This window comes from Vanellus vanellus, assembly GCF_965231255.1.
Source record: "Vanellus vanellus genome assembly, chromosome: 18".
NCBI lineage: Eukaryota > Metazoa > Chordata > Aves > Charadriiformes > Charadriidae > Vanellus > Vanellus vanellus.
Genome location: NC_138923.1, coordinates 11,994,354 through 12,016,350, shown reverse-complemented (window position 1 = coordinate 12,016,350; position 21,997 = coordinate 11,994,354). Strand labels below are relative to the sequence as shown.

At 42.4% G+C, this 21,997-nt stretch overlaps 1 protein-coding gene across 2 annotated transcripts in view; it reads right to left on the bottom strand.

Annotated features, from left to right (window-relative positions):
- The window catches only part of NEK6 (NIMA related kinase 6), a 56,334-nt gene extending 34,625 nt beyond the window's left edge, over nt 1-21,709 (bottom strand). The window contains exons 1-2 of one of the 2 annotated variants that reach the window (XM_082492760.1): nt 21,678-21,709; nt 7,068-7,189 (exon numbers count right to left, since the gene is read on the bottom strand). In XM_082492760.1, coding sequence (XP_082348886.1) covers nt 7,068-7,160 — 93 coding nt within the window. In that variant the 5' untranslated portion in view covers nt 7,161-7,189; nt 21,678-21,709. Of the gene's footprint in view, nt 1-7,067; nt 7,226-21,677 lie in introns of those variants that run through there. The other variant, XM_082492761.1, reaches the window with a different exon arrangement.
- Nucleotides 21,710-21,997: the final 288 nt, after the last annotated feature.

Here is a 21,997-nt window from a genome sequence, read left to right as displayed (position 1 = left end):
TATAAATATTCTCACACCGTGAGAAGCGCTTGTCGTTTCTCTAAGCTAAAGATGACACAAAAGTTTTAATTCATGAGCAATAACCTACGCAAATAAGACGGAATGTCTTCTAATGTTAGAATTTGCAGTTATTCATGAAGCCGAGTCACACAGAAACAGGAAGCTAATTTCAGCAAGTATTTCCTTTAAACAGTTCAGGAGTGTTTCCTGTTTAGGATGACTTTCGTCTCCCCTGTACCCTGAGCGAAGCCCCGTCCCCCGCGCCCCTGCGCAGCCTCCGCCGGCTGCCATCAAACTCTGCCTCAGCACCAAAGGGACGCTACTCTCCGGACTTACGCTGTGCTTGAAGTTATATTGCGTTTACGAGCTACAGCACAACAAAATAAAAAGTAAAATGAAGATTCAGGGTTCGTTTCTCTAAGTTTTGCAGCATATACTATACAATAAAAGGAGAGTATCCTTTCACTGGTGAGGAAAAAGGCAGCTTCTGGCTCAGCAGATAAATAGCAGATAACACTGCTGTATTATTTGCATACATCCCCCTTTAAGATACTAAATTATCAACAAAGTATGACAACATGGGACAAAACCAGACAAGCAAATATTCAAAGTAATCAGCCCCTGCAGCTTTCTCCGTTTAAACTGGTTGCAATCTCCCTTTGCAGGGATTTGATAAACAGCAATACTCATCGATATACGCGGCAGTAATACAGGAACACTCAGCTCATTCCAGGGAGGGCTAATGAAACATTCGTTTAGGTGCATTTTGTGTGCGACGAGATCACCAGAAGAGTGTCTGAACACAACTATCTGTTCAACTTGACTGGTAACTAACCAGGAACATCTCCGTTTCCCCACTATTTTACATACGAGCTACCGAGCAAATCAATTACGCTGCCCATACAAATCGCTTTACCCAGCCAAAACAAAGGTGTCAGTACATAAAATTACAAAACATTTTTTCCTAGTTAAAAACCAGAAAGGAATCGAAGCATTTCCTTAACCGCAAACATGTGCGCCCTGAGCTACGCTCTTCTCGAGCAGTAAGAAAGTTTGAGCAAACACTTTTCTAGCGTGGAGTTAACATTCGCAATAGAGGCAGCGCTTTTAACGAGATTTTATGAAGCAACTACCACAAAACTTTAAGGAAGAAATCCACGCCGCGATCAAGGATGGTATCCATTTGCCCTTCATAAATTATTAAATTGTGTGTTTAAACCAAGAGTGTTTAAGTGTAAATTAATATTTTAAGCATGTGCCAAGAAATATCTAGCAACTTCTTAATGTGAAAATATAAATAAATGTTGGGCAAGCGACGGGGTGTGGGGGGGGGTGCCCGAACCACTCTCACACGTGAGCACGCCGGGCCTGCCTGCCGTGCTGGAGTTAACGCCGGGTGACGAGCGGACACCTCAGCTGATATGTTCTGGCATCCTCCAGGACTACAGCTGCACATTTACATATGCAATGACCTAGATTTGCATTTGCTATCACAACCTATCAGACCTAATTAAAGTAATGGACCTTTCATACAGGCTCGAAGACGTTTGATTACGGTATAAAGCAGAGAGCGCGCTGGGGTCAGACCCAAGCACGCCAGAACGCCCCCCATAGAGCCCAGCGGCCCGTCCCCGTGCGTCTGCTTACCCTGAACCGGCCTGGGCCTCCCAGGCCCAAACTTCAGCAGGAAACTCTTCTAAATACCGTTACAAGACACGTTTGGAATGGCTGAGAAATATCTACCTCCTCAGAATACCATTGCTATAGTCTGGCCTTGCACACCTTTCACTTATTTCATGACTTTTAACAAGGGGAACTCTCTTTTTTTCCAAGTCCTTCCATGTTTAACCACTACAATTTTTCATAAAGCCGTTAAAGAACCGACACCTGTTCATCCAAATAAACCGTGATCATTATTTCTGCAAATCTCAGAGTTTTCATACACAGATATAAACTGTGTGTAAGATAAGACACCACCATCATCTCCAAACCTGTTCATCAAAAATGGATTTTCTCAGTTTCGGGACAGATTCAGGCTCAGTGAAGGGTTCAGGTCTGCGTGAATACAGTAAACCAAACCACTGTCTCTGCGGAACAGGTTTCAAGGTCAGTGATGGAGCTTCAATTGAAAAAAGAAATTAAAAAAGGGGGAGGAAAAAACCAACAAACCCCTCCACTCACTGGACCTCCAAAGACACTATGAAAATTGGGCTGTTTGCGCATTTCTGTTCCCAGCGCAGCTGTAGGAAGGGGACAGTCTGGGAAGAACTAGTTTTGAGACAAAGGCTGTTCTCTTCATCCACACAATGAAGTCTCATTCTTCTACTACTTCATTTAAAAAAAAGAAAAACCCCAAAGATTAAAGTCAATTAATTCCTCATTCAAATAAAGAGGCTATTCATTTTTAAGACGAAACGCCGAGATTATTCCAAGAACAAGCTATTCTGGACAACATCTCTGGCATACACATTCTCTTTCAGATGTAATCACTGATGCGAGAGCAAAAATGTCAAAGCTTGGCAAAAGTATGCAACGGCAGCCCTCGTCACGATACTTAAGGGAGACCTTTGCCAGAACTTTCAGCCTCAAATTTTAAGGTGTTATGAGATTTTCTGCAAAACAGAATTAGTAAGGTTTTGTAATACTAAAAAAAAATCCAATTAAATAAAAACTTTGGTTATATTAACTTGTACGCACCTGAACAGATATGCTGCAAGGATAAGAAGCTTAATTAAAGATTAATAGGAGTGTCTATACACCAGATTATAAAGCAACCCAGGCAAGTATGGAGGATGACAGTATTGAAAAGTTCCTTGCCATAGACCTGCTCCTTGGAGATAGGATGTAGTTTCTGCTTACACTTCCACATTTTGGGGGATGTCCGTTACAGCGCGACCACAGGCGACTCTGAGCATGCAATACAAACATGCCAACATTTACAGCTGGAGATTTGATACAATTTCCTCCAAATCCTTCATACCCTGCTATAAGCACACGCAGGTAGGACAGCTACATGACCTGAACGTGTTTTTGGGTTTTTTTTTTTTGACTGAGTAGCTGTACAGCTCAGAATTTGTATTTTGGGATAAGGAAGAATAAGAAAAAACTATTCTGTAGAAAGCCTTTCAGTCTCCAGAACAATTAATGTTTGGTAAATAAATTTACCTCTTTGTAATTACTTAAGAGTTGGGGAAAAACTGAACAGCCCCGAGAAAACTGTCCAAGCAGCCGTTCCTGCAGCCTCTAACCCCACGCTTCAGGCAAAGGGGAGCACTGAGACTGAAGACAAAAATATCAGTAAAATACTAACGCGCTGCAGAGCAATGCCTGTATGACTGCTTCTCCCGGAGGCACGGAAAAAATAAGCCTGAATGAGCTGAAAAAAAAAAGGGAACATTCACTGCTAATTGCACACTATATAAACGCGGAGTGCTAATGTTAATTAATAATAAAGTCAGTTGTTTTATTGCTGTCTGATTGGCACGTGGAAAACTGGCACTAGTCACCAGTCTGCACAAATGGCTACAAGGTCACGAGACATTTAGATTATTTGCAATCAACCTAAAAATTGTTAAAGACTGGTTAACCAACAGTTAAAAAGTCAGACACTACAATCTTTAGATGCCAATAAAAGCATCTTTCCTGTAGAGCCATGAAATGAAATATTCTTTAGAAGAGTAGAAACATACTCGCCCAATTAATTTTCTGAAATCTCATTAAAAAATTTAGCCCGACTAAGTCATACACTTCTGACCTGAATTTTAATTATCTTTATGCTGGATATAAGGTTGGGTTTTTTTTCCTGATATTTGCAATGCATCATTAATTTTAAAGGAATGGCTTCCTTGCTTCTAAAATGCATACTTCATCTGAATGACATTTACCGTAAACTAATTTCACCTTTAAAAGACATCTGTGATAGTGGTTGGGGAAGCTTCAGCCCCTCCAGTTGAACACGTATACATTATAAGCAATGATTTACTATCGACATCAGTGTTTCAAACCTCTTTATGATGTTCCAAATTATACACCCATCTCCGTTCAATAAAGCCTACCTGAAAAGAATTTTGCATACTTTGAGGCTGAAATTCCAGTGTGAGTTTATGAGAACACTTTAGAACAGATTGATTAAAAAAAGAACTTCTAAGCTCACAAGAGATGAGAAAACTTTTAAAATATGGATTATCCTTCAAACAGGTAGTCAAGTAATTATTGAAGAATACATCAGGTTTTTCAATTTGCAGCTTCAAAACTAGACTACGCGGTCATCATAAAATATCCTTAACCTGACCCGTTACCTAGACTTTAAATTTTACTGAAGAACTTGACTTGAATTTCAAAGTTTTAACATCCCTATCAGCAGATATTTGTACTAGCTCATGACAAGGAAAGAGAGAAATAACAGTTTGAAAATAATAGACCAAGGTGATATTCACGAAGAAATTAATATTAACACAGAAATAATTTAAGCGTTTCAGAAAACCATAAATTGAAGAGCCTTCACTCCTAGATGACCAGTTCAAAACTACCTTCAATTCACAGACCAAATCAAAACGGCCATGAAGAGCTCCGCTGCTAAGCTGTGAGAGTACATAAAAGGGTTGTTTAAAAGTGAATTATTGCATCTATTCAGTACAAAAACTAAGTTGAAAATTGTAGCTCCACTTTTTTTATATTACTGATTTACTCCTAAATAGCTTTTATTGCTTACTGCTATAAACACTAAGTAATCCAGAGACTTAAATAATTGACACTTTCACTCAGGAACATTACTAGAGAACGTTCTGCCTCTTGCTGACGAACTTCCTCAGGGTAATGCTGGGCAGGTAAGGGAGCCAGAAACTAAAACTCTGATTTCATTGTGCCTTTTTTATATTTATATTTTGCTTACTCTACAAAACTTCTAACTATGAAGCATTACCCAAAAGTGTCATCTTATTACTAGGCTATAGTAGTTAAAGAAAAGTCTGATACACCTACTCACAGCTCTAGACTAACCAGTTATAAAACAGAAATAACACCTCTGTCAGAATGAAAAAAAAAAAAAAAAAAAGGTTTAGGAAGCAGCATAATTATAAGAAAAGTTTCTACTAGAAGAACACACTGTTGCTCTGGTCCTTTTTGGAGCGCCACAGTAGTTCTGAATGGAAGGCTGGAAGGAAGAGAGGGCCATACCATACAAAAACCCCTCCTCACCCAAGACTCTGAAAGCTCAAGTCCTGTTTTCTCCTGCTTAAGCTTTTATCGCTGCCATTCACGGCATTTCTTGTAAGACAAGTTTGGTCAGATTTTCCTTCCCAAACCGCTCTCTCTTCCACAAGCTATTATAGAGCATGTCTGCGTTACCGATATCTTCAGAAGAAAGAAATAATGTAATTTTGGATTCTTCCAGGTAATGGGTACCAGAAAATTGAAAACGATATATAATTACGTTCCTGCAAAATGGAATATCAGAAACATGTAATAAGCCATCATATCGTGCCATCAATGTAAGGCAGCCTGCCCTCTAAACAGTACAATTTTTGTTAATTTCTAAACCGAGTGTGCTGAGGAGATGCATTCTTTCCCCAATTCTCCAGTAGCCTGTGTATTTTTGTTATTCAGCTTTTTCTAAATTTTATTTTAACAGCAAAACCAAAGTAAGTCTTTCTGCAATCCTAATTCCAAACTAGATCGTTCTCAGAACAGTTAATCTACTCAGAGACGTCCATTAACACAACTTGGGTATTAGCAGAGTTGAGGGGAGGTTTTACTGAACAATGACCATACAGCAAAATGAGCCCACTCAGCATCAGCGTAACGGCAGAACATAGATTATTAGCTACTAATTACACTTAACTATGTCATTACAAATTCTAACATGCGCTCCAAGATGCCATGAATGTATCTGCTGCACAGGAACACTTCCTAATCTTGTTCATGAAATAATTACAGGGGCTCTATCCTGCCAAATGAGGCAGTAATTAACCCTAATTGCTCAAAATGCAACTGGCTAATTCTAGGAGATTAATCAAGGGGATTCAATTATTATTAAATGACTTAATATGACAAATTGCCACATTAGGAGAGGGGGGCTTTGCTCCACACGACGTTGCCTTCCCAGCAGAGCTGTGAGACACGTTCACTGCTGTATTCTGTGTGTAGGCAACTCACCGCTTTGGCAAATCCTACAGCGTGTTTTGGTGCCGCTTTCCTGCCCACCACCGCTTCTCCAAGGAACCTGGATCACCGCTGGGCTCACGTTTGGATGGACAACTTCACACCCACTGCCCCCTCCCCAAGGTAACCTTACACAGCAGTTGCCATACTCCTCCTTCTGACAGCTTTTCCATGAGGCTTTTTGTTTACTCCTTAAAATACATATAGGTAAAACGTAATTGCTCTGATAAACTGACAAAGAGCCTAAAAAAGGCAAGCAGCCAGAATTCACAAAATGCAAGTTTCATGATTACCGTGAAGGTATCGCGGTGACTCTGAATGCAGGTCTAACCCTAGTTTCAGCCCACTTCTGCAGAAAGGCAGGGAAGAGAGATACGAGCCGCTACAGTGAAACTCGGTTACAGTATAGACAAAATACATTGTGGGAGAGATCCCAGAGACTCTCAGGAAATGAAATCAGAGAGCCCACAGTTTCAGGTAGGATGAACCTCTCCTTGTATTTGGTAGTTACCTCTTCAGCATTTAATATTAAAATCTAAAGGACATAAAATACATTTATTCACTTACACAATCAACTGCTTTTCTTTGGCCTTTCTTCAAAGAATCAGAGAGAAGAGAAAGCCAACACAGTATGTGTTTTTATAAGATGATGTAAAAATACTTGCTTTAAGCAAAATTCAAACTATTTCCTTTTTGTCTTATTATCATCAAAAATCTGGATTCAGGAAACTCTGGCTGGCTGGAAGAATCCCAAACTGGATATACCCTAAAACTGCAGTAACTGCACCATAAACACACAAAAAAAAAAAGGGGGGCGGGGGGGGACTAAATGCTAAGAAGTCTACAGACCTTTATAAAGGAAGGAAAGAAAACACAGAAGGAGAAAGGTTAAAGACACATGCACTTACCTGAGGATCATGCTGGTATTCCTGCCCCGGCAGCTTGCAGAGAGGGTTGTTCTGGTCCCCTAGATGATGCGGATGGTTGTGCTGCCCTTCCATGGTATCATACCAAACTCTGCCTCACAGTTCTGCTGCAGTTCAAAGAAAGAGGGGAGAGAGAAGTCTCATCACTGTCCATCCAGCGCTGACAGCAACAAACTCTTTCCAGCGGTGTGCCTGCCTGTGGCTGTACATCAAGACGGCACTGCTTCCTCCCCCCTTTCTTCCCTCGGATTGACTCACACACACAATTCTCAAAGAAAGAAGCCCCTTTTCTACCACCAGCCCCCCGGAGCTCAGCTGGTGACCGACAGACCCGAACGCGCCCGCTGCCGCCCGCGAGCTGAAAGGACACAGCAACAGGTCACAGCTGCTCCAGCTCCCCCGGGATCACAAAACAAAAATACCGATGTCACAAATATTACTGGTATCACTTCATAATAAGCAAAATAGCATAAAATGGGTTTATTTGGTCAGTGATGTATATCTACAAAAGATACTGCTTTTGTCAACTGTAAACGCGTCTGGTGTGACCTCCCCTGGAACCACCCAACCGAGACGATCCCCAGTGGTACAACACACTTAGTGGAAAATCCAAAAAAGGTTTCCAAGAAAGCATGTTCCAGTTGTAAAACAAAAATGACAAGAATTCCCACTAGACTTTCCCACTAGCTTTCTTTACACAACCTAAAAGTGTAGCTTTACCCATATTCTTTCTTCCCCACCCCGAAATTAAGTTTTCGTGTAGGCTGGTAAGCCACGGGAAGCAGTAGCTAGAAACTGCATTAGATTCCAGGAGATCAAAGTATTACTCTAGGAACAAACAAACAAACAAGGGAAAATTCCATGAATGAATTTCTTCCAGTTTTACCTGCAGCAATCACTAAGCACAGTTGTCAGGCAGAACTTCCTACAAAAATTACAGAAATTAAAAGGACGGAGAAGAGAATTTAGCAAAATATGGAGCCTACTGTAAGGACACAAAAATAAATTCACCATCACTGTTTGCAGTGATCCTTCATTTTCATTCCAAAATTACCCTTCACCCTGTATAGACCAGTTCAGTCTCCCCTCTCTTTTTCCAGTGCAGAGATGTCGTTTGTGAAGTTCTGAGTCACAACACAAAACAAAACATAACCTTCATCGATGCTGGTAGCACAGCTGGGGGAGATCCAGCACCTGTACCATAAAACTTCCACACGTCACATCTTGAGTCTACCCTGAATCAAACTATTTCACAGTATGACGAGATTAGTTTTATTTTGAGCAGTACTACAAAACCAAGCAAAAGCTTGTGGGTAACGGGAAGCAAGAAGAGACACAAGTACTTGGGCGAGAGGGCTCAAAAAAGAGATTATAATCAACCGTAACACAAACCAACTAGAAGGAATCAGAAGTGTGGCAGTCATTTCCATTTTTTGGAACTAAATAAAGAAAAGGAAAAGAGAAAATTAAAAAATGAAATTGCCACAATGGCTGAACGAGGAACTTATTTCCCAAACTGGATGTACCAGTATTGCCACTATTTGATTAAGTTGCCGGGCAGCTGAAAACGCCCCCCAAGTCCAAACGCAGCAGTGTGGGTACGACTGCTCATCGCCGCTGTGCAGAAACACCGCATTTCTCCACGTGTGTGTGCAACCACTGTGCCGTGGCATCGGGACGAGCGGCACGGCTGCGGAGCTGGCTGCCATGCTGGGCGGCTGCAGGCCCCCTCCCCAGTGCCCCCCGTGTCCAGGCCAGCACGATGTCCAGGCCGGCACGACGCGGTCATCCGAAGCAACAGGCCACCCACCTTCCAAAACCGTCCCCAGCAGCTGCGAAGAGCCGCCCATCGGGCAGCCGAGACACTCCCAGTGCCAGAACAGCACTGCGATCCCACATGAACTGACCCCCCTGGGCCAGAGCTCCGCGCGGGGTTCGGGAACGCTGCGGTGAAGGCCAACAGGGGCCGTTACAGGCGTTCGGCTGAAGGCCCTCCAGATACACCCTCTGCTCACAGAAGCCCAGGAGACCAGGCACATACCCATTTTCTAGCCCTTCTGGGAACAAACCCCATACCTGAAGTGTCAGTGTCACCGCGCCTGAGCCTGACAAGTCCCGGTACTTCTGTCCGCTGCTCAGGGCGCACTTTCAGCCTGGACCCCCGCTCCCTGCTCCGCGCCCCCAGCAAGGCCAGGCCTCCGGACACAGGCACAGCATGGACAGAACACACACAATAAATACATTAAAAGGAGTGTACGCAGGTTTTGGGGGCTAATTTAATAATGTTATGAATAACTAGTTACTCATTTCCACACACGTTGTAGGTAATGTGTCATTTAGAGCTGCATTTTTGCTGTCCTTTGCAGCGACCAGCAGTGTAACGGTGACAACGGAAGATTCAGTGGCCAACTCGAGCATTTGCAGAAACTTGTTTCAAGAATTTTGGCAAGTATTCACTCAGTGAAAGAGCACAACCTGACCTCATTAGTGTATTAATAGTGCATGCCTGGCACTTGGGCAATGACTAACTCTTAAATTTAAATACAAAGGTATTTTAAATATTTGGGGGAGTGGGGGAGAAAATATGGTGCAGGAGAATTTCTGAAGCAAGTTGCGCTTGGTTCTTTTAACAGTTGTCAGTGAAATAAGCTCCAGCAGATCTTTCCCAAGACCAGCTACCGTAACACGTGCACACACAGTACTGGGGAGAAAGCGGAGAAAAGGCTCTTCTTGTTTCTTAAACAAATGAACTTTCACTCTAACAAACACTCACTAGAAAGGAGTTGTGAGAGCTGGAGTACCCGCCGCATCTAAACAGGCTAACACGTGGGTTGCTCTCAATAAAAGCAATTTTTTCAAAGTCGGTACTACGAAACCCCAGTGGGAAAAGGATCATCGCTATTAGTGTGCAGAAGTTTGTTTTTAAGATTCCTTCAGTATCAGGCATCTGTAAATTTATTAGTAACCAGGTGAACAGTGAAAAAATAAAAATATGTCTCTTAGTATCAACATTAAACTATCAAATGAAATTTCTACTTGACATTACACTGCCAAAACTATCTTAATGATTTTATTATTCATGATGTTAAGAAGGGCTGTTTACCTGAAGGGAGAACGTAACACATGTTCTTTCTCTTCTAAGTCCAGAAGCACAGAGAAAACACTGATAGGGACTGCGGGCTACTGAGAGCCTCGCTTCGCACCACTTATCTCCAAAGGAACTCAGAAATTTCACATTTACAGCCTGGAGATAAAAGGCATGTCCAGGCAGTGTCATGTGAGATATCTGCAGTATCTACCGCGTCCTGCCTTCAGAAAGGACTAAAGCTCAAGAAGAGGAAAAGGAGTTATTTCTCAATACAAGAACCTGAGTCATCTGATCATACACAAATCTGGGCCATTCCCAAAAGAACCGTACTTCCCAGCTGCCACGAGGAGACTCCAGGAACAATTACTTACCGTGAGGGATCAGACAACGGGAAAGCAATTAACAGCTCAGCTCAGCAGAGCTGCCATGAGTGTGTACAGGAATGTATCAGGCTGAGAATTTGGGTTTGGTCACTGTTTGTTTAAAGCACTACAGCTGGAAGCAAAGGAAGAAGTAAGAACAAACTATCAGCTTTGAAAAGAGATACGGCACAGCTCACATGACACCAGCCCCGAGCCCGCTGACACCTACGGGACAGCGTGTCCCGCTCCAGGCTGTCGGCTCAGCTATTCTGGGCTCCTGGCAAGCACGTTATAGGTAGACTGGAAGGGGGATCCCCGGGAAGGGGCTTCGCGGGGGGTCCTCAAATAGCAGCCAACACCACAAAGGCACTTTATGATGTCAAAAAAGGTACACATTGCACAGAATTGTAATTCTACAAAATTCTACGGGGTTTTTGAGAGTCTCTCTTTTAAAAAGTCTAACTACAGAACTGATGTTGCAATTGTGATTCTATGATTAAATTTTCAAACATTTTCATTTTCAATGAAAACATTGAGGAAAGAAGATGACAGTGTCTGATACAACTGCTTAAAACCAGTGACCATGCCAGATACTTGCACTCTCCTGAGGAAGCGACTGTGTTTTGAGCTACGTTTATCCTGAAGTTAGTTTGGATATTTGCTGGAACACATTTGATAGGAGTTATTTTAGACTACTGAAGAAAACTGTAAGTGCCTAAGGAATGTTTAAATGTGTTCAGCCACCCCTTACTCCATCACTCCATTCAGGCTACACAATCTGTGCATTAAACAGATTATCTGATAGAATCCAACAGTTCCCATGAAACCCTTCCTTGTAATTAACACAAGCGTTTGAATGAGATGTAGCATACCAAAAGCCTTCATTCCTTTGAGAAAGGACGATCTTCTCAAAGTTACTTGAATAAGTTACAATCTCCCACCTCGCTCAGGCTGTATGCGTTGGGATAGAAGTGCCTCATAGTAAGAGAAGCTGTTTCTACATAGTGTCATATGAATGTTAATGACACTGCAGTAAAAAGGCTGAACTACATAACATTTCAGCTTAAAGTATGTAATGCCTTATTAACCGACAGCAATATTGTTAGGTAATGAATTTTCCTTTAACCATTTTTAAGCAGCATTCTTAAATGCAACACTTAATTCACCAACATCTAGAACCAGCGGTCACCATGCCCAAACCAAAGTTATGTCTCCCCGTCTAATTCAGTCTTTGACCTGCATGAGAAGTGGGAGAAAATAAATCTACTCTCCTGATGTATTTTAACACGTTACTCTACTAACAACCGGACCAAGATCAGCAAATTCATTTACGTGTCACTTCTTAGCAGCAACAGTATCACTGACACAATACAGCATCAAAGACATCAAACAGGGAAGGAAAAAAAGCTACTCAACACAAAACCAAGCGGTAACAATAACACTGCAGATTCGGTCTCATTTCCGTATTATCAAATGGGGGGATGGGGGACAGCAGTTGCAGACAAATAATTAAAGACTTTTTTATCTGTTTAAAGAGCCAAACACAATAGCAGGAAATAGGATAAGAGGTCTTGGAATAAGGTGTCCTGACATTGGCACGTTTTCACCTTGCATTGTTCCAGCTCTGCACTTTTACTTCTCAAGTGACAGACCTTTTTACTCCTACTTCCAAATTTCCTACAAAGCTTTGCAGTGTCAAACATTTTCAGACTGGGTCTTGACCATGACAGTAAATTAAAACATTTTTAAACTGCATGAAGCATCAACATACCTTTCCAGAGAGTGGATAAAAGAACAGGATCATCATCTGTGAAAGGCATTACAAGAACAACCTAACAGCTTTCTGGAATTACTACAAATATTCAAGTATCTCATACACCTAAGTCCCCAATAACACATATGCCTCAAAAATCCACATACACAAAAGGAAGGACTGTATACAGTTCACAAAATCTCTTGCAGCGTTTTTCAGCGTTTGAAGACAGATTTCCGCCCTATTTTAATCAGAACTGCAGCATTTAACTCCACCCCCAGAAAAGCAATCATCTGCTTTGGGAACTATACAGTAAAAAAGAAAACAAATGATAGCGATTGGGTTCCAGTCCTGGAGAGGGTTAGCGGAGCACATAACCGTGTTTGTGCCCACTGGTAAACGGAGCACAGGGAGGGAGATTTCACCACAGCTCTGCTGATGCAGCAGTACTTCCATTATATTCCAGCCAAGTTGTGTTAAGGATGTATCACAATTGTTTTAGTATTTGGGGTCAATTTTAATCAGCCAGACAAATTCCGAATTACTTGGCTTGGCTGCCAACCAACGTAATAACTTTTACACCAGTAGAAGCGTCAGCAGTTCAGGTTACTCTCAAATACTGGAGTTCATGATCAACCGACATCAGCAAAGCCAGTTACCCTGTAGAGATGCCATCTCTGGTCTACAGTGACAGACACGGGCTCACCTCCCTCCGCACCGACCGCAACAGCACATTCGTCACACCAAAATCAGAGGGAACTCTCATGAATACAGAATCCACTGATGTTTGCAATTATTAAAATATCAGTATTTAGCCACATAGTATAAATAAAGCACGACATATGTTGCCTTGGTAAAGTTTTTAACTTTCTAATACAAGAAAGACATCACGACAGCATAGAGCACACACAAAACCCAGCAGCTCCCATGCAACTGAATGGTGCGGGATTGTTTGCCTGAGACACCGGGGTAAATAGTTTCCGAAAACAATGGAAGGAAGTGAAAGATTTCCAATTAAACCAGAGGCCAACTTAAAATAAATAAATATTTGAGAAAATATAACCAACGTCAGTGTAGAGCTGCTTCACTTCTCCCAACAGATCTTAAGGTATAAGTTGAGAAATTTTGAAAACAATGCACTGAAAATGCCCAAAGTACCATAAACTTCTACCTCATTTTCTTCAGGTTTGTACATCAATAGTTTAGCAGGCAATTCAGTTACTCTCTAAGAATTCAAAATAAATTTAACAACCTAGCGGGGAACATGGCCGAAGCCCACGTGGGATGAGAGCTTATTCTCTCAAACTACAGCTTGAGGTAGGTTTGTCTGTCACCATGTGCCCTCCACTCCATAGGGGAATAACGCAGAAAGGAGAAACACAAACCATATGTCCAACTATGCCAGAACACCTAAAGGAAAGGCCCCATCCATACAGCACCGTAAGTGATTGCCATCATAGTCTTCACGCATCCGGCCACTTACTGTCACCCTTCTGCAGTACAGTTCTTACTGCACACAGCGGCAGCATTCACAGGTAACCTGGGGGTTTTACAAAGCGAGAGAAAATAAAAACCCTCTTGTGCAGTCAGCTCCACTACCACGTCCCAGACTGCAACTCCCCTTTGGGTCCCTACCCGTCCTAACGCCCCATCCCATCCATCTGACACCTGAATCAGTAGAAAGCAAAACAAAACCCAAAGCCCCATCAAACCCTGTGGCACCTCGCAGGCTCCTGACAGGTGGGATTCTCGGAGCAGCACAGCCCAGGGCATCCGGTAGCAAAGGCCAAGATCATTAGTTACGAGACACTCATTAAGACACAGAACCTCATCAGCATCTCGGCGTTGAGTCTCACGCACCCTGCTGCCCCGGGTGCAGCTCCTCTCTAAACCCGCTCGGTGAGACAGCTGTGCCCAGTCTAATCGGGTATCACCATGTGTCTCTGGATGCCTCAAACTCCACTACAGGCCAAATTATTTCCTCCTAGATGTATCACCAGCGCATTAGGACTGTACACCTCTGAAGCAGGCAGCAAAGCAGCAGTTTGAGGGCTCAGCGTTACAACCGTTTTCTGCTCCGACACTCTTCGCCTTCCTGCAAGACGCACCAGCTGCCCCCTGTGCCCGGCGCTGCTGCTGCCCCCCACGCTGCCGGAGCCAGCGCTCCCCAAGGCTCCAGGCGCTGCCAAACCCGTCCTGGACAGGCAGGGACATGGCGAGGGGTGGCACTGCGCAGAGCAGCTCCTTCCGTGATACATGTTGGAGACTTCGCAGTGAACAGCTTTGTGAACGCAGAATGAGCCACGGCAATTCCCGCTTTCCCTCCTGCTGCCACAAAAAGTATTCTCTGCAGAATACACCAGGAGGTTTTCACTTCTGCACCACTTCCTACTGTAAAAGCAACTCGACTCCATCTCAAGGAATCTCAGCATTCTGGCTGTGAAGTGGAGGCAGCTGTGCCCCTCCTGGAAATGTCACGGGGCTTTTTTACCTCCGACCTGCTCCAATGCCCTCAACCATCATGCGAAATACATATACGTGCTTTTCCACGAGAGTTATCCTCTCGCTACACGGGGACTTAGGGGGGAGGCAAGCAGCTCTGTTTGGGTACCCTGCGTGAAACAAAACAAAAAGGCAAGTCTTACATAGCTCCAGAAACCCACGAGTTGTTTAAACACAGTGAAGTACGTTACTTAAACTACTGCACAAATTTCCGTCTTTCAACGTATACAAAGAATAGAGACGAACAGTACAAGAGATGCGGCAGCGCACATGGCCCCGGCTGCTGGCTCAGCTGCGACACCCGGCGCGGGCGCGCAGGCTCTCCCACCCCCCGGCCATCGGCGTGCCGCGCTGCGGGGTCCCCAAAGACTGGAGCACTGCAAACTGTTTTACAAAATAAACACAACCACATCAGTAACACCTTCTTCCTCTCTACTGCCCAATAACATTCATCCTCTTGCTCGCTCATAAAATAAATCTGTCAGGACACTATATGAGATTACCTATATATTTAAATGATGATCTTGGCTTATGATTACATTATTGCTGTGGTTCAGGGTACGCGCTGCGGGGAAGGCAGTCCGGTCCTAGGAGAGTATTATTTTCGAGTGACTTTTATTGTCCATTATCTTACACCATTTCTGTCACAGCTGTGATGTCTGGTAGGAATAGTTCACAACAGAAATATCTTTGTCGTTAGTATTCTCATTGCAATTTAGTCAGATCAACCTTTAAATCTCATCCATCATACTGAAGAGCTTTGGCAAAGCAAGCACAGTAATATATGCTTCCATGCAAAACCTAATTACAGGCTAGGTTAAAAAGCCTACCCCGTTCCTTCTGCAGTGCAAGGTGACAGAAATCCTGAGCATCCCTTGGTTTCTCACTCTCCCTTTTTGCTGGTGAAGTGCGTAACCCGTTCATTACAGCAGACTGATTCTGTCTGGCACATGACAAACTTACTTGAACCTAACAATTAAACTTCTGACAGCGTTTTCAAAAGCAGAGAGTATTTACTGTAAATGCTTGACAATTTTTTCCTCTCTGCTCATCCCTCTCAACAGTCACCTTATGATGACTGGAAATTACCATAAGCAAATAGCAGTCTAACATCCAGAAACCCCTCATGTTAATGTGAAATACGCACCTGCCAACAATGAAAAAAAAAAAGGATATGAACGTTAAAGGAAACAACATGAGGAACGCCACTGAAATGCATGAGACAGGAGAGAATGCTGCAAGAGCAGAGTTAAATAACACAATTCAGTAAAAAATTGTTCAGAAAGAGCCGCCTGCAGAAGGCACCGCTGGCCGGAGCGCTGCGGCGGCGCGGCTGCCAGCGACCAGTCCTGCGCAGGGGGGGCTGTGCGCCTTCTCTCACCAACGAGGGAATTCAAGCAAGAACTGTTAAATAGAGTACAGTAAACAGTCTCAAACTTTTAGGCTTAGCATGAAGATGAAATTGCATCTATAGATATGCACAGGCAAATGTAACACAGAATGAGTTAGACCTGAAAGGAGGTTGTTGAGAGGTGGGGGTCGGTCTCTTCTCCCAAGGAAGAGGCAATAGGACAAGAGGAAACGGCTTCAAGTTGCGCCAGGGGAGGTTTAGATTGGATATTAGGAAAAATTTCTTCCCCAAAAGGGTTGTCAAGCACTGGCACAGGCTGCCCAGGGAAGTGGTGGAGTCGCCGTCCCTGGAGGCATTTAAAAGACGGGCAGACGTGGTGCTGAGGGCCACGGGTTAGTGGTGGGTTTGGCAGTGCTGGGGTAACGGTTGGACTCAATGATCTTGAAGGTCTTTTCCAACCTAAATGATTCTATGATTCTGTGTATACCTGCAAAGCCTGAGAAAGCATAAAATATACAGAAGCGTTAACAGACTCGTAAAAACAATATATTGAGATCACTCAGTTACACAACTTTGTTGGATTCAGTAATGCCATCCGTGACCAAAGTGCCAATATATTATCTAATGTAACTTTTTCTCATCCTCATTGACATAAACTCTAAGGGACAAATGAAAACTGTCAGAAATTAACTTTCCCAGCCTTTCATATCAGGGAAGCTTTGAAGGGTGGGCCCTGCATCCAGCACTAAAAGTAATAAAAACAGTCACCAAACACAGTTCAAGACAGCAGTTGTGCTTCAAAGTAAACTTTTCTTTATCAGTGTTTTTCAGTACTAAGGACCCCAGCTGTGTTTTTTAACTCAACCTTTATTTGAATTTCATTTAACGGATATTTTTGAAAGCTTTCAGAAGCATATCCTCGTCCCACCTTAAATAACTTGTATTATTAATAGAAGTTAAAAATATTCAAACTATGGAATTGACCTTCACAACAAGGAAATGCAAAAATGTATTTATGTATTTATACATTGGAAGTTTTACAAGTAGCCTCTGCCCAATCAAAATGCAGAAACCAAGTCACAGCCCTCAGTGAAAACTCCACCTGCAATTTATAAACCCCTAAGAAGGATGAGGACATTTGTAACAAACTGACCACTGAGCAGAAGAACGGCGTTTTAATCACACCTTCCATTTTACGAGCTTTGGAACGACCCTGAAAGCAGGTTCAGATGGGTTTGTGTTAAGACTTTGTGCAAACCAGATTTTCAACAGCCAGTAACGGAGCGCTGGCTTCGCAAGGACCCACAATCCACTAACTGAGGACGTTTCAGTAAAATGGCTGAAAAGCCCTAGAGCTTTTTCATACTATGTCAACAACCGATATTCATTAAACAAATGCTGTGACGGAAACTGTAATTCACCGTTCCATACCTAGAAGCAAAATGACATTAAGTCAACTATTTAAAGGTATTCGGAGCCACCTCACTGTAGATGTCAATAAAACAAATGCTTCCTGCCAATAACGAGGCATCTGTGTCAAACGTCCCCCTCTCTTTCAAATCACATCACTCTCTACATCCAGCTCAGGCCCACATTCCCATTTTAAGCAAGCAAGAGTATAATCTCAAATGCTCTGTATTCTAGTTCGAGGACAAATCTAGTAAAATGACTTGAAAACAGCAAGGTTTGACACGGTATTCTCCCCGCCCCCACTGTATTACTATGTCTGAAGATGCTCCTGAGTTTATACAATACTTTTGACGGAACATTTTGTACGCCCATTATTTTCATCAGTCCTCACCACCAACCAGGAAGGTAGTTAGCTTACTTCTAGGTTTGGTTTAAAAAGGTTTAACTTGAGTTAAAGGTTGGGCGGTTTGGGGCTGATTTTTTTTTTCTATGGTGTAGTATCAGCTCCTTAGAACTTGGTCCCAAATCAAGACATAATTGTAAAAGTCTTCTGAACACACTTTAGATGCTATGTAGCTCAATCCATCCATTACAAGGGATGGTTTCACACGGCTCCCATTAACCAGTCCTAGGATCAGTGCCAAGCGCACGTGGTGATTTATAGTTACGACAAAGTAATCAGTGTGCTAAGGTAAATGTTCCTTTTCACCAGGACGGGACTACTCCACCTCTTATTTCACTGCACAGAATTTCCTAGTGCAACACCACATGTAAATAGTTATGTAAAATGTTTAAGATGTAGATAAATACAAAATACATATTCACATCCAAAATCGAGGATGGATAGCAGTCAGTGGCCTTTAAAGTGACAATGGTTCCTTTGAAGAGAGGTAACGCTGTAAACACAGTACGGCAACCGCAGGCTGCATTTTTCCCCGACTAGTTTCCACTTACGTATGTTTCAGATAAAGAATCCAACATACCTTAATTTATATTCTTCTAGTTGCAATTTTGTGCCTTCCAAAAGTATTCAATATATTCATTTTTACAACCTTTGAAACGTTACAGATAGACCTCTCAGGCCACTACTAGTGCTAACGAAACACATGTTAAAAATAAACACATACTAAATCTACCTGGAATTTTACTGTATTGCTTACTAAGCATGCAACAACATGCTCACCTTTTAATTTATAATGCAATAAAGCTTTCAAGCCTGAAGCCAAATTATTTAAGAACATTTCTGTTATCCTTCTCAGAATTCATTCATTTCCGATGAAGGAAAGATTAAATATAGGTTGGAAACATATTCCTAACGTATATGTTCACAGAAACTGCCAGACATTTTCACATCATTAAATCATAACTGCAATGAGTAACATCACATACAGCTATGAAAGGCGCAGTGTCTGCACCAGTAATGTCAACGTCACCATCACACCGGCCGTACGGTCTCCCTCCCGCATCGAGGGAACAATCAGCTATTTGCACCTAAGTAAGCAAACTTACTGTACTACCAGTGAGTTGACAATCTACATGTGAAATACAAACAGTTTCTACTCTTGATCAACATCTGAAGAGTCCTTGTAGAAAAGAAGAGCCAAAAATCAAGTAGTAGGGAAGACTGTTTTTTCCCGACCTACGGCAAAAACATCCAATTCAAGCCAATCCCTAAAATAAGGTTCTACCATGCACAACTTAGAATCCAAACTACTTCCACGGCGTGCTCCTATCAAGACACTTTTAGTAACTGCCCATCTCAAACAAGAGCCCAAGCAAACCGACCACCTTAAGCCAGTAAGACAAAACCAGAAGTAACATCCAAAGTACAAAAAAAAATTTTCAATAAGCTCTGCTGCTACAGCCCCAAAACCCAAATGTGGGAACTGTTCAGCCCAGTCTGTTCTCAGAAAGCTCAGCAAACATCTGACCTTAACTCCTCACAAAGTTTTCTATAAATATATATACATATGTGATTAGAAACACAACCACTTAGCACCAATAAATACCTTTTAATTAGCACACTTCCAAGCACTTGACAAATATTAAGCAAACCTCACTAAGATACTTCTGAAATATTGCTGTAATTTCTCAAACCTTTAAGGAAAGCTTAGGCAGACCAAAGTCAAAGGGCAAGCCCATGTCAGATGGGGTCAAGATCCATGAGACCTGCTGTAACCACTCTGTTCATATCTGTCTCGGATACAGGGAAAAGGAACAGAGGAAGATAGAGATATGTTCACCCAACTTCAAAAAAATTAGAACAGCTTGAAGTATTTACATTTCTCATAATCAGAAGTAAGAGGAAACGATGCCGAGAGTTATGCAGCCCAGCCAATCTAGAGATTCATATGACTCAAATCCGAAGGCAACTTCAAAGCCGCCCCATAAAGCCCTACGCAGAGCTTCCGAGCAGCCAGATGCTGGCATTGCAGGAAGAGCCTTCCCAGCATCTGGATCTCGCAAGGAGCAGCCAAACGGAAGCAGAAAGTCTTCCCGCTGTAAAAAGATTTCATGGTTTTCTACTTACAAAAATAGCTACATTAGAAATACGTTTGTATTTTTTCTGCCTCAAAACATGCTAAATAAGACTGTATCATCAATATTGCTATGACTGTATTGCTATAAGGTGTCTTATCTAGACTAAATAAAACAGTCAGCCTCCCTACAGCTTCCTGAGTCTCTGCAACTAATGGCACCAGTTTTCCAAAAATTAATGCAGCTTTTTAGTTCATATCCACACTTCCCTATCACTGTGCCTAACGCATCTCCATCCCCTTTCCCGCATGGGCACAGTTTTCCTTAAAGAACAAGATTCACTCACCAGGGCCTCGTGGATCAAGGCTACAGGTTACAACAAAAAAAGATCTGTTCTTTATAAAGTCTGCATAGCTACTTTTATTACTGATTTTGATGACAGACAGGGTTAATGAAGTTCTTGCAGAGAACTCTCCCTTTCCTGGGCTAAATGCCCAAATTCTTTAAGGATTCACAAGACTTGTCTATTTAAATTGGGTCCAATTTTTCCCCCCCCTACAGAAAGGCCTGCACAGAATGTTCTGAAGAGAAACTGGGTATTAACCTTTCAAGAAAATTATAACTAAATGAGCAAGCGCTGTATAAGAGACAAATCACATTTCACACTATATTCTGCTCTCTATGTAACAATTTCTATTATTCTAATAAGCTTCAGTGTCGAAGCATAAACTCAGTAGTACCAGATTATTAAAAACCATAAGCTTACTCATGCAAAAAATAAAATCTTCTGTCCTGCCCACCCTGCATTTTCTTCCCAACCTCCCCGACTGCCGAGACACCGCACTGGTCCCAGATTAACACCGCGCTGTTGGCACAGAAAGTCACCTACGCGAGGGAGCTAGAAAAATACGCTTTGCCTACCACGACAACAGCTCCACAGTTTCACTTCCAGCTTCTTGTCTGAAAAATCTCTGCTGTATCAGGTGCCTTCCAGACGTTCCCAGCTGTACCGTGACATATTGACCACAGACTGAGCAGTTTCTCCCCACACAGCTACAAGAAATGGGCAGAGTGGAGAGGACCTGCCCTGTCCTGGTCTTTCCTCCCCCCAAAACCGAGGTCCATCGCACAGTTGTTTTGCAGACACTACACAGTCCTTGTGTATAATAATAAAAAAAGCACTTGTGTCAGAGAGCATGAATCCAAAGAATTAATAGATGTTTGCAAAGGCCTTTACGGTATGTTTCCAAAATGCAGCATCTATTCTACCTACCACCAGATACCCCCCTACCAGCCACAGCCACGATAAGAAGTGCTTCAGGTTAATGCAATTAACAGAAAGAAACAAAGAAGTCCAAATGAGGCACAGGATACAATTTAGCTTTCAGCGATCCATGAACTAAGTAAAATGTAATTTTACAACCATCTCAAATTACCAGGTTTTAAGAGTAATTATGCAGAACACAGCTGAAAATATCTACCACAGACCAGTTCATCAGCATTCAAATCCAACTGTTTACCATCAGAAACTTGCACAAACGCAAAGGTTTGTTTCAGAAAAGAAACACAAATATTTACAGTATTTCAAAATAAGCTACAATATGGTCTAGTAGTATCCATGCAAATTATGCTCACACCTTATTAATACCTGTGAATAACACACTACTACTCATCAAGAGGAATAATTTTTCAAGTCCAGCGAAGCTCACGCGCAGCCATCCCCGAGCAGGGAAGCAGCAGGCAACAGGGCAAAGCCACTGCAAAAGCAGAAAAATACAAATTGAAGAGCAGAGACAGCAAATGATCAAATTGACCTAATGTAAAATAAATGAGCTTAAAGAGCTAGTACAAAAATACAAACGAATGGTGATGTAGCAATTTATTTGGAAATCACAGGAATTGCTGTATTAAGTGTCCAGACTCGACTGGAGTCAAAGACGGGGACAAAACACGCCTGTCCTGACTCCG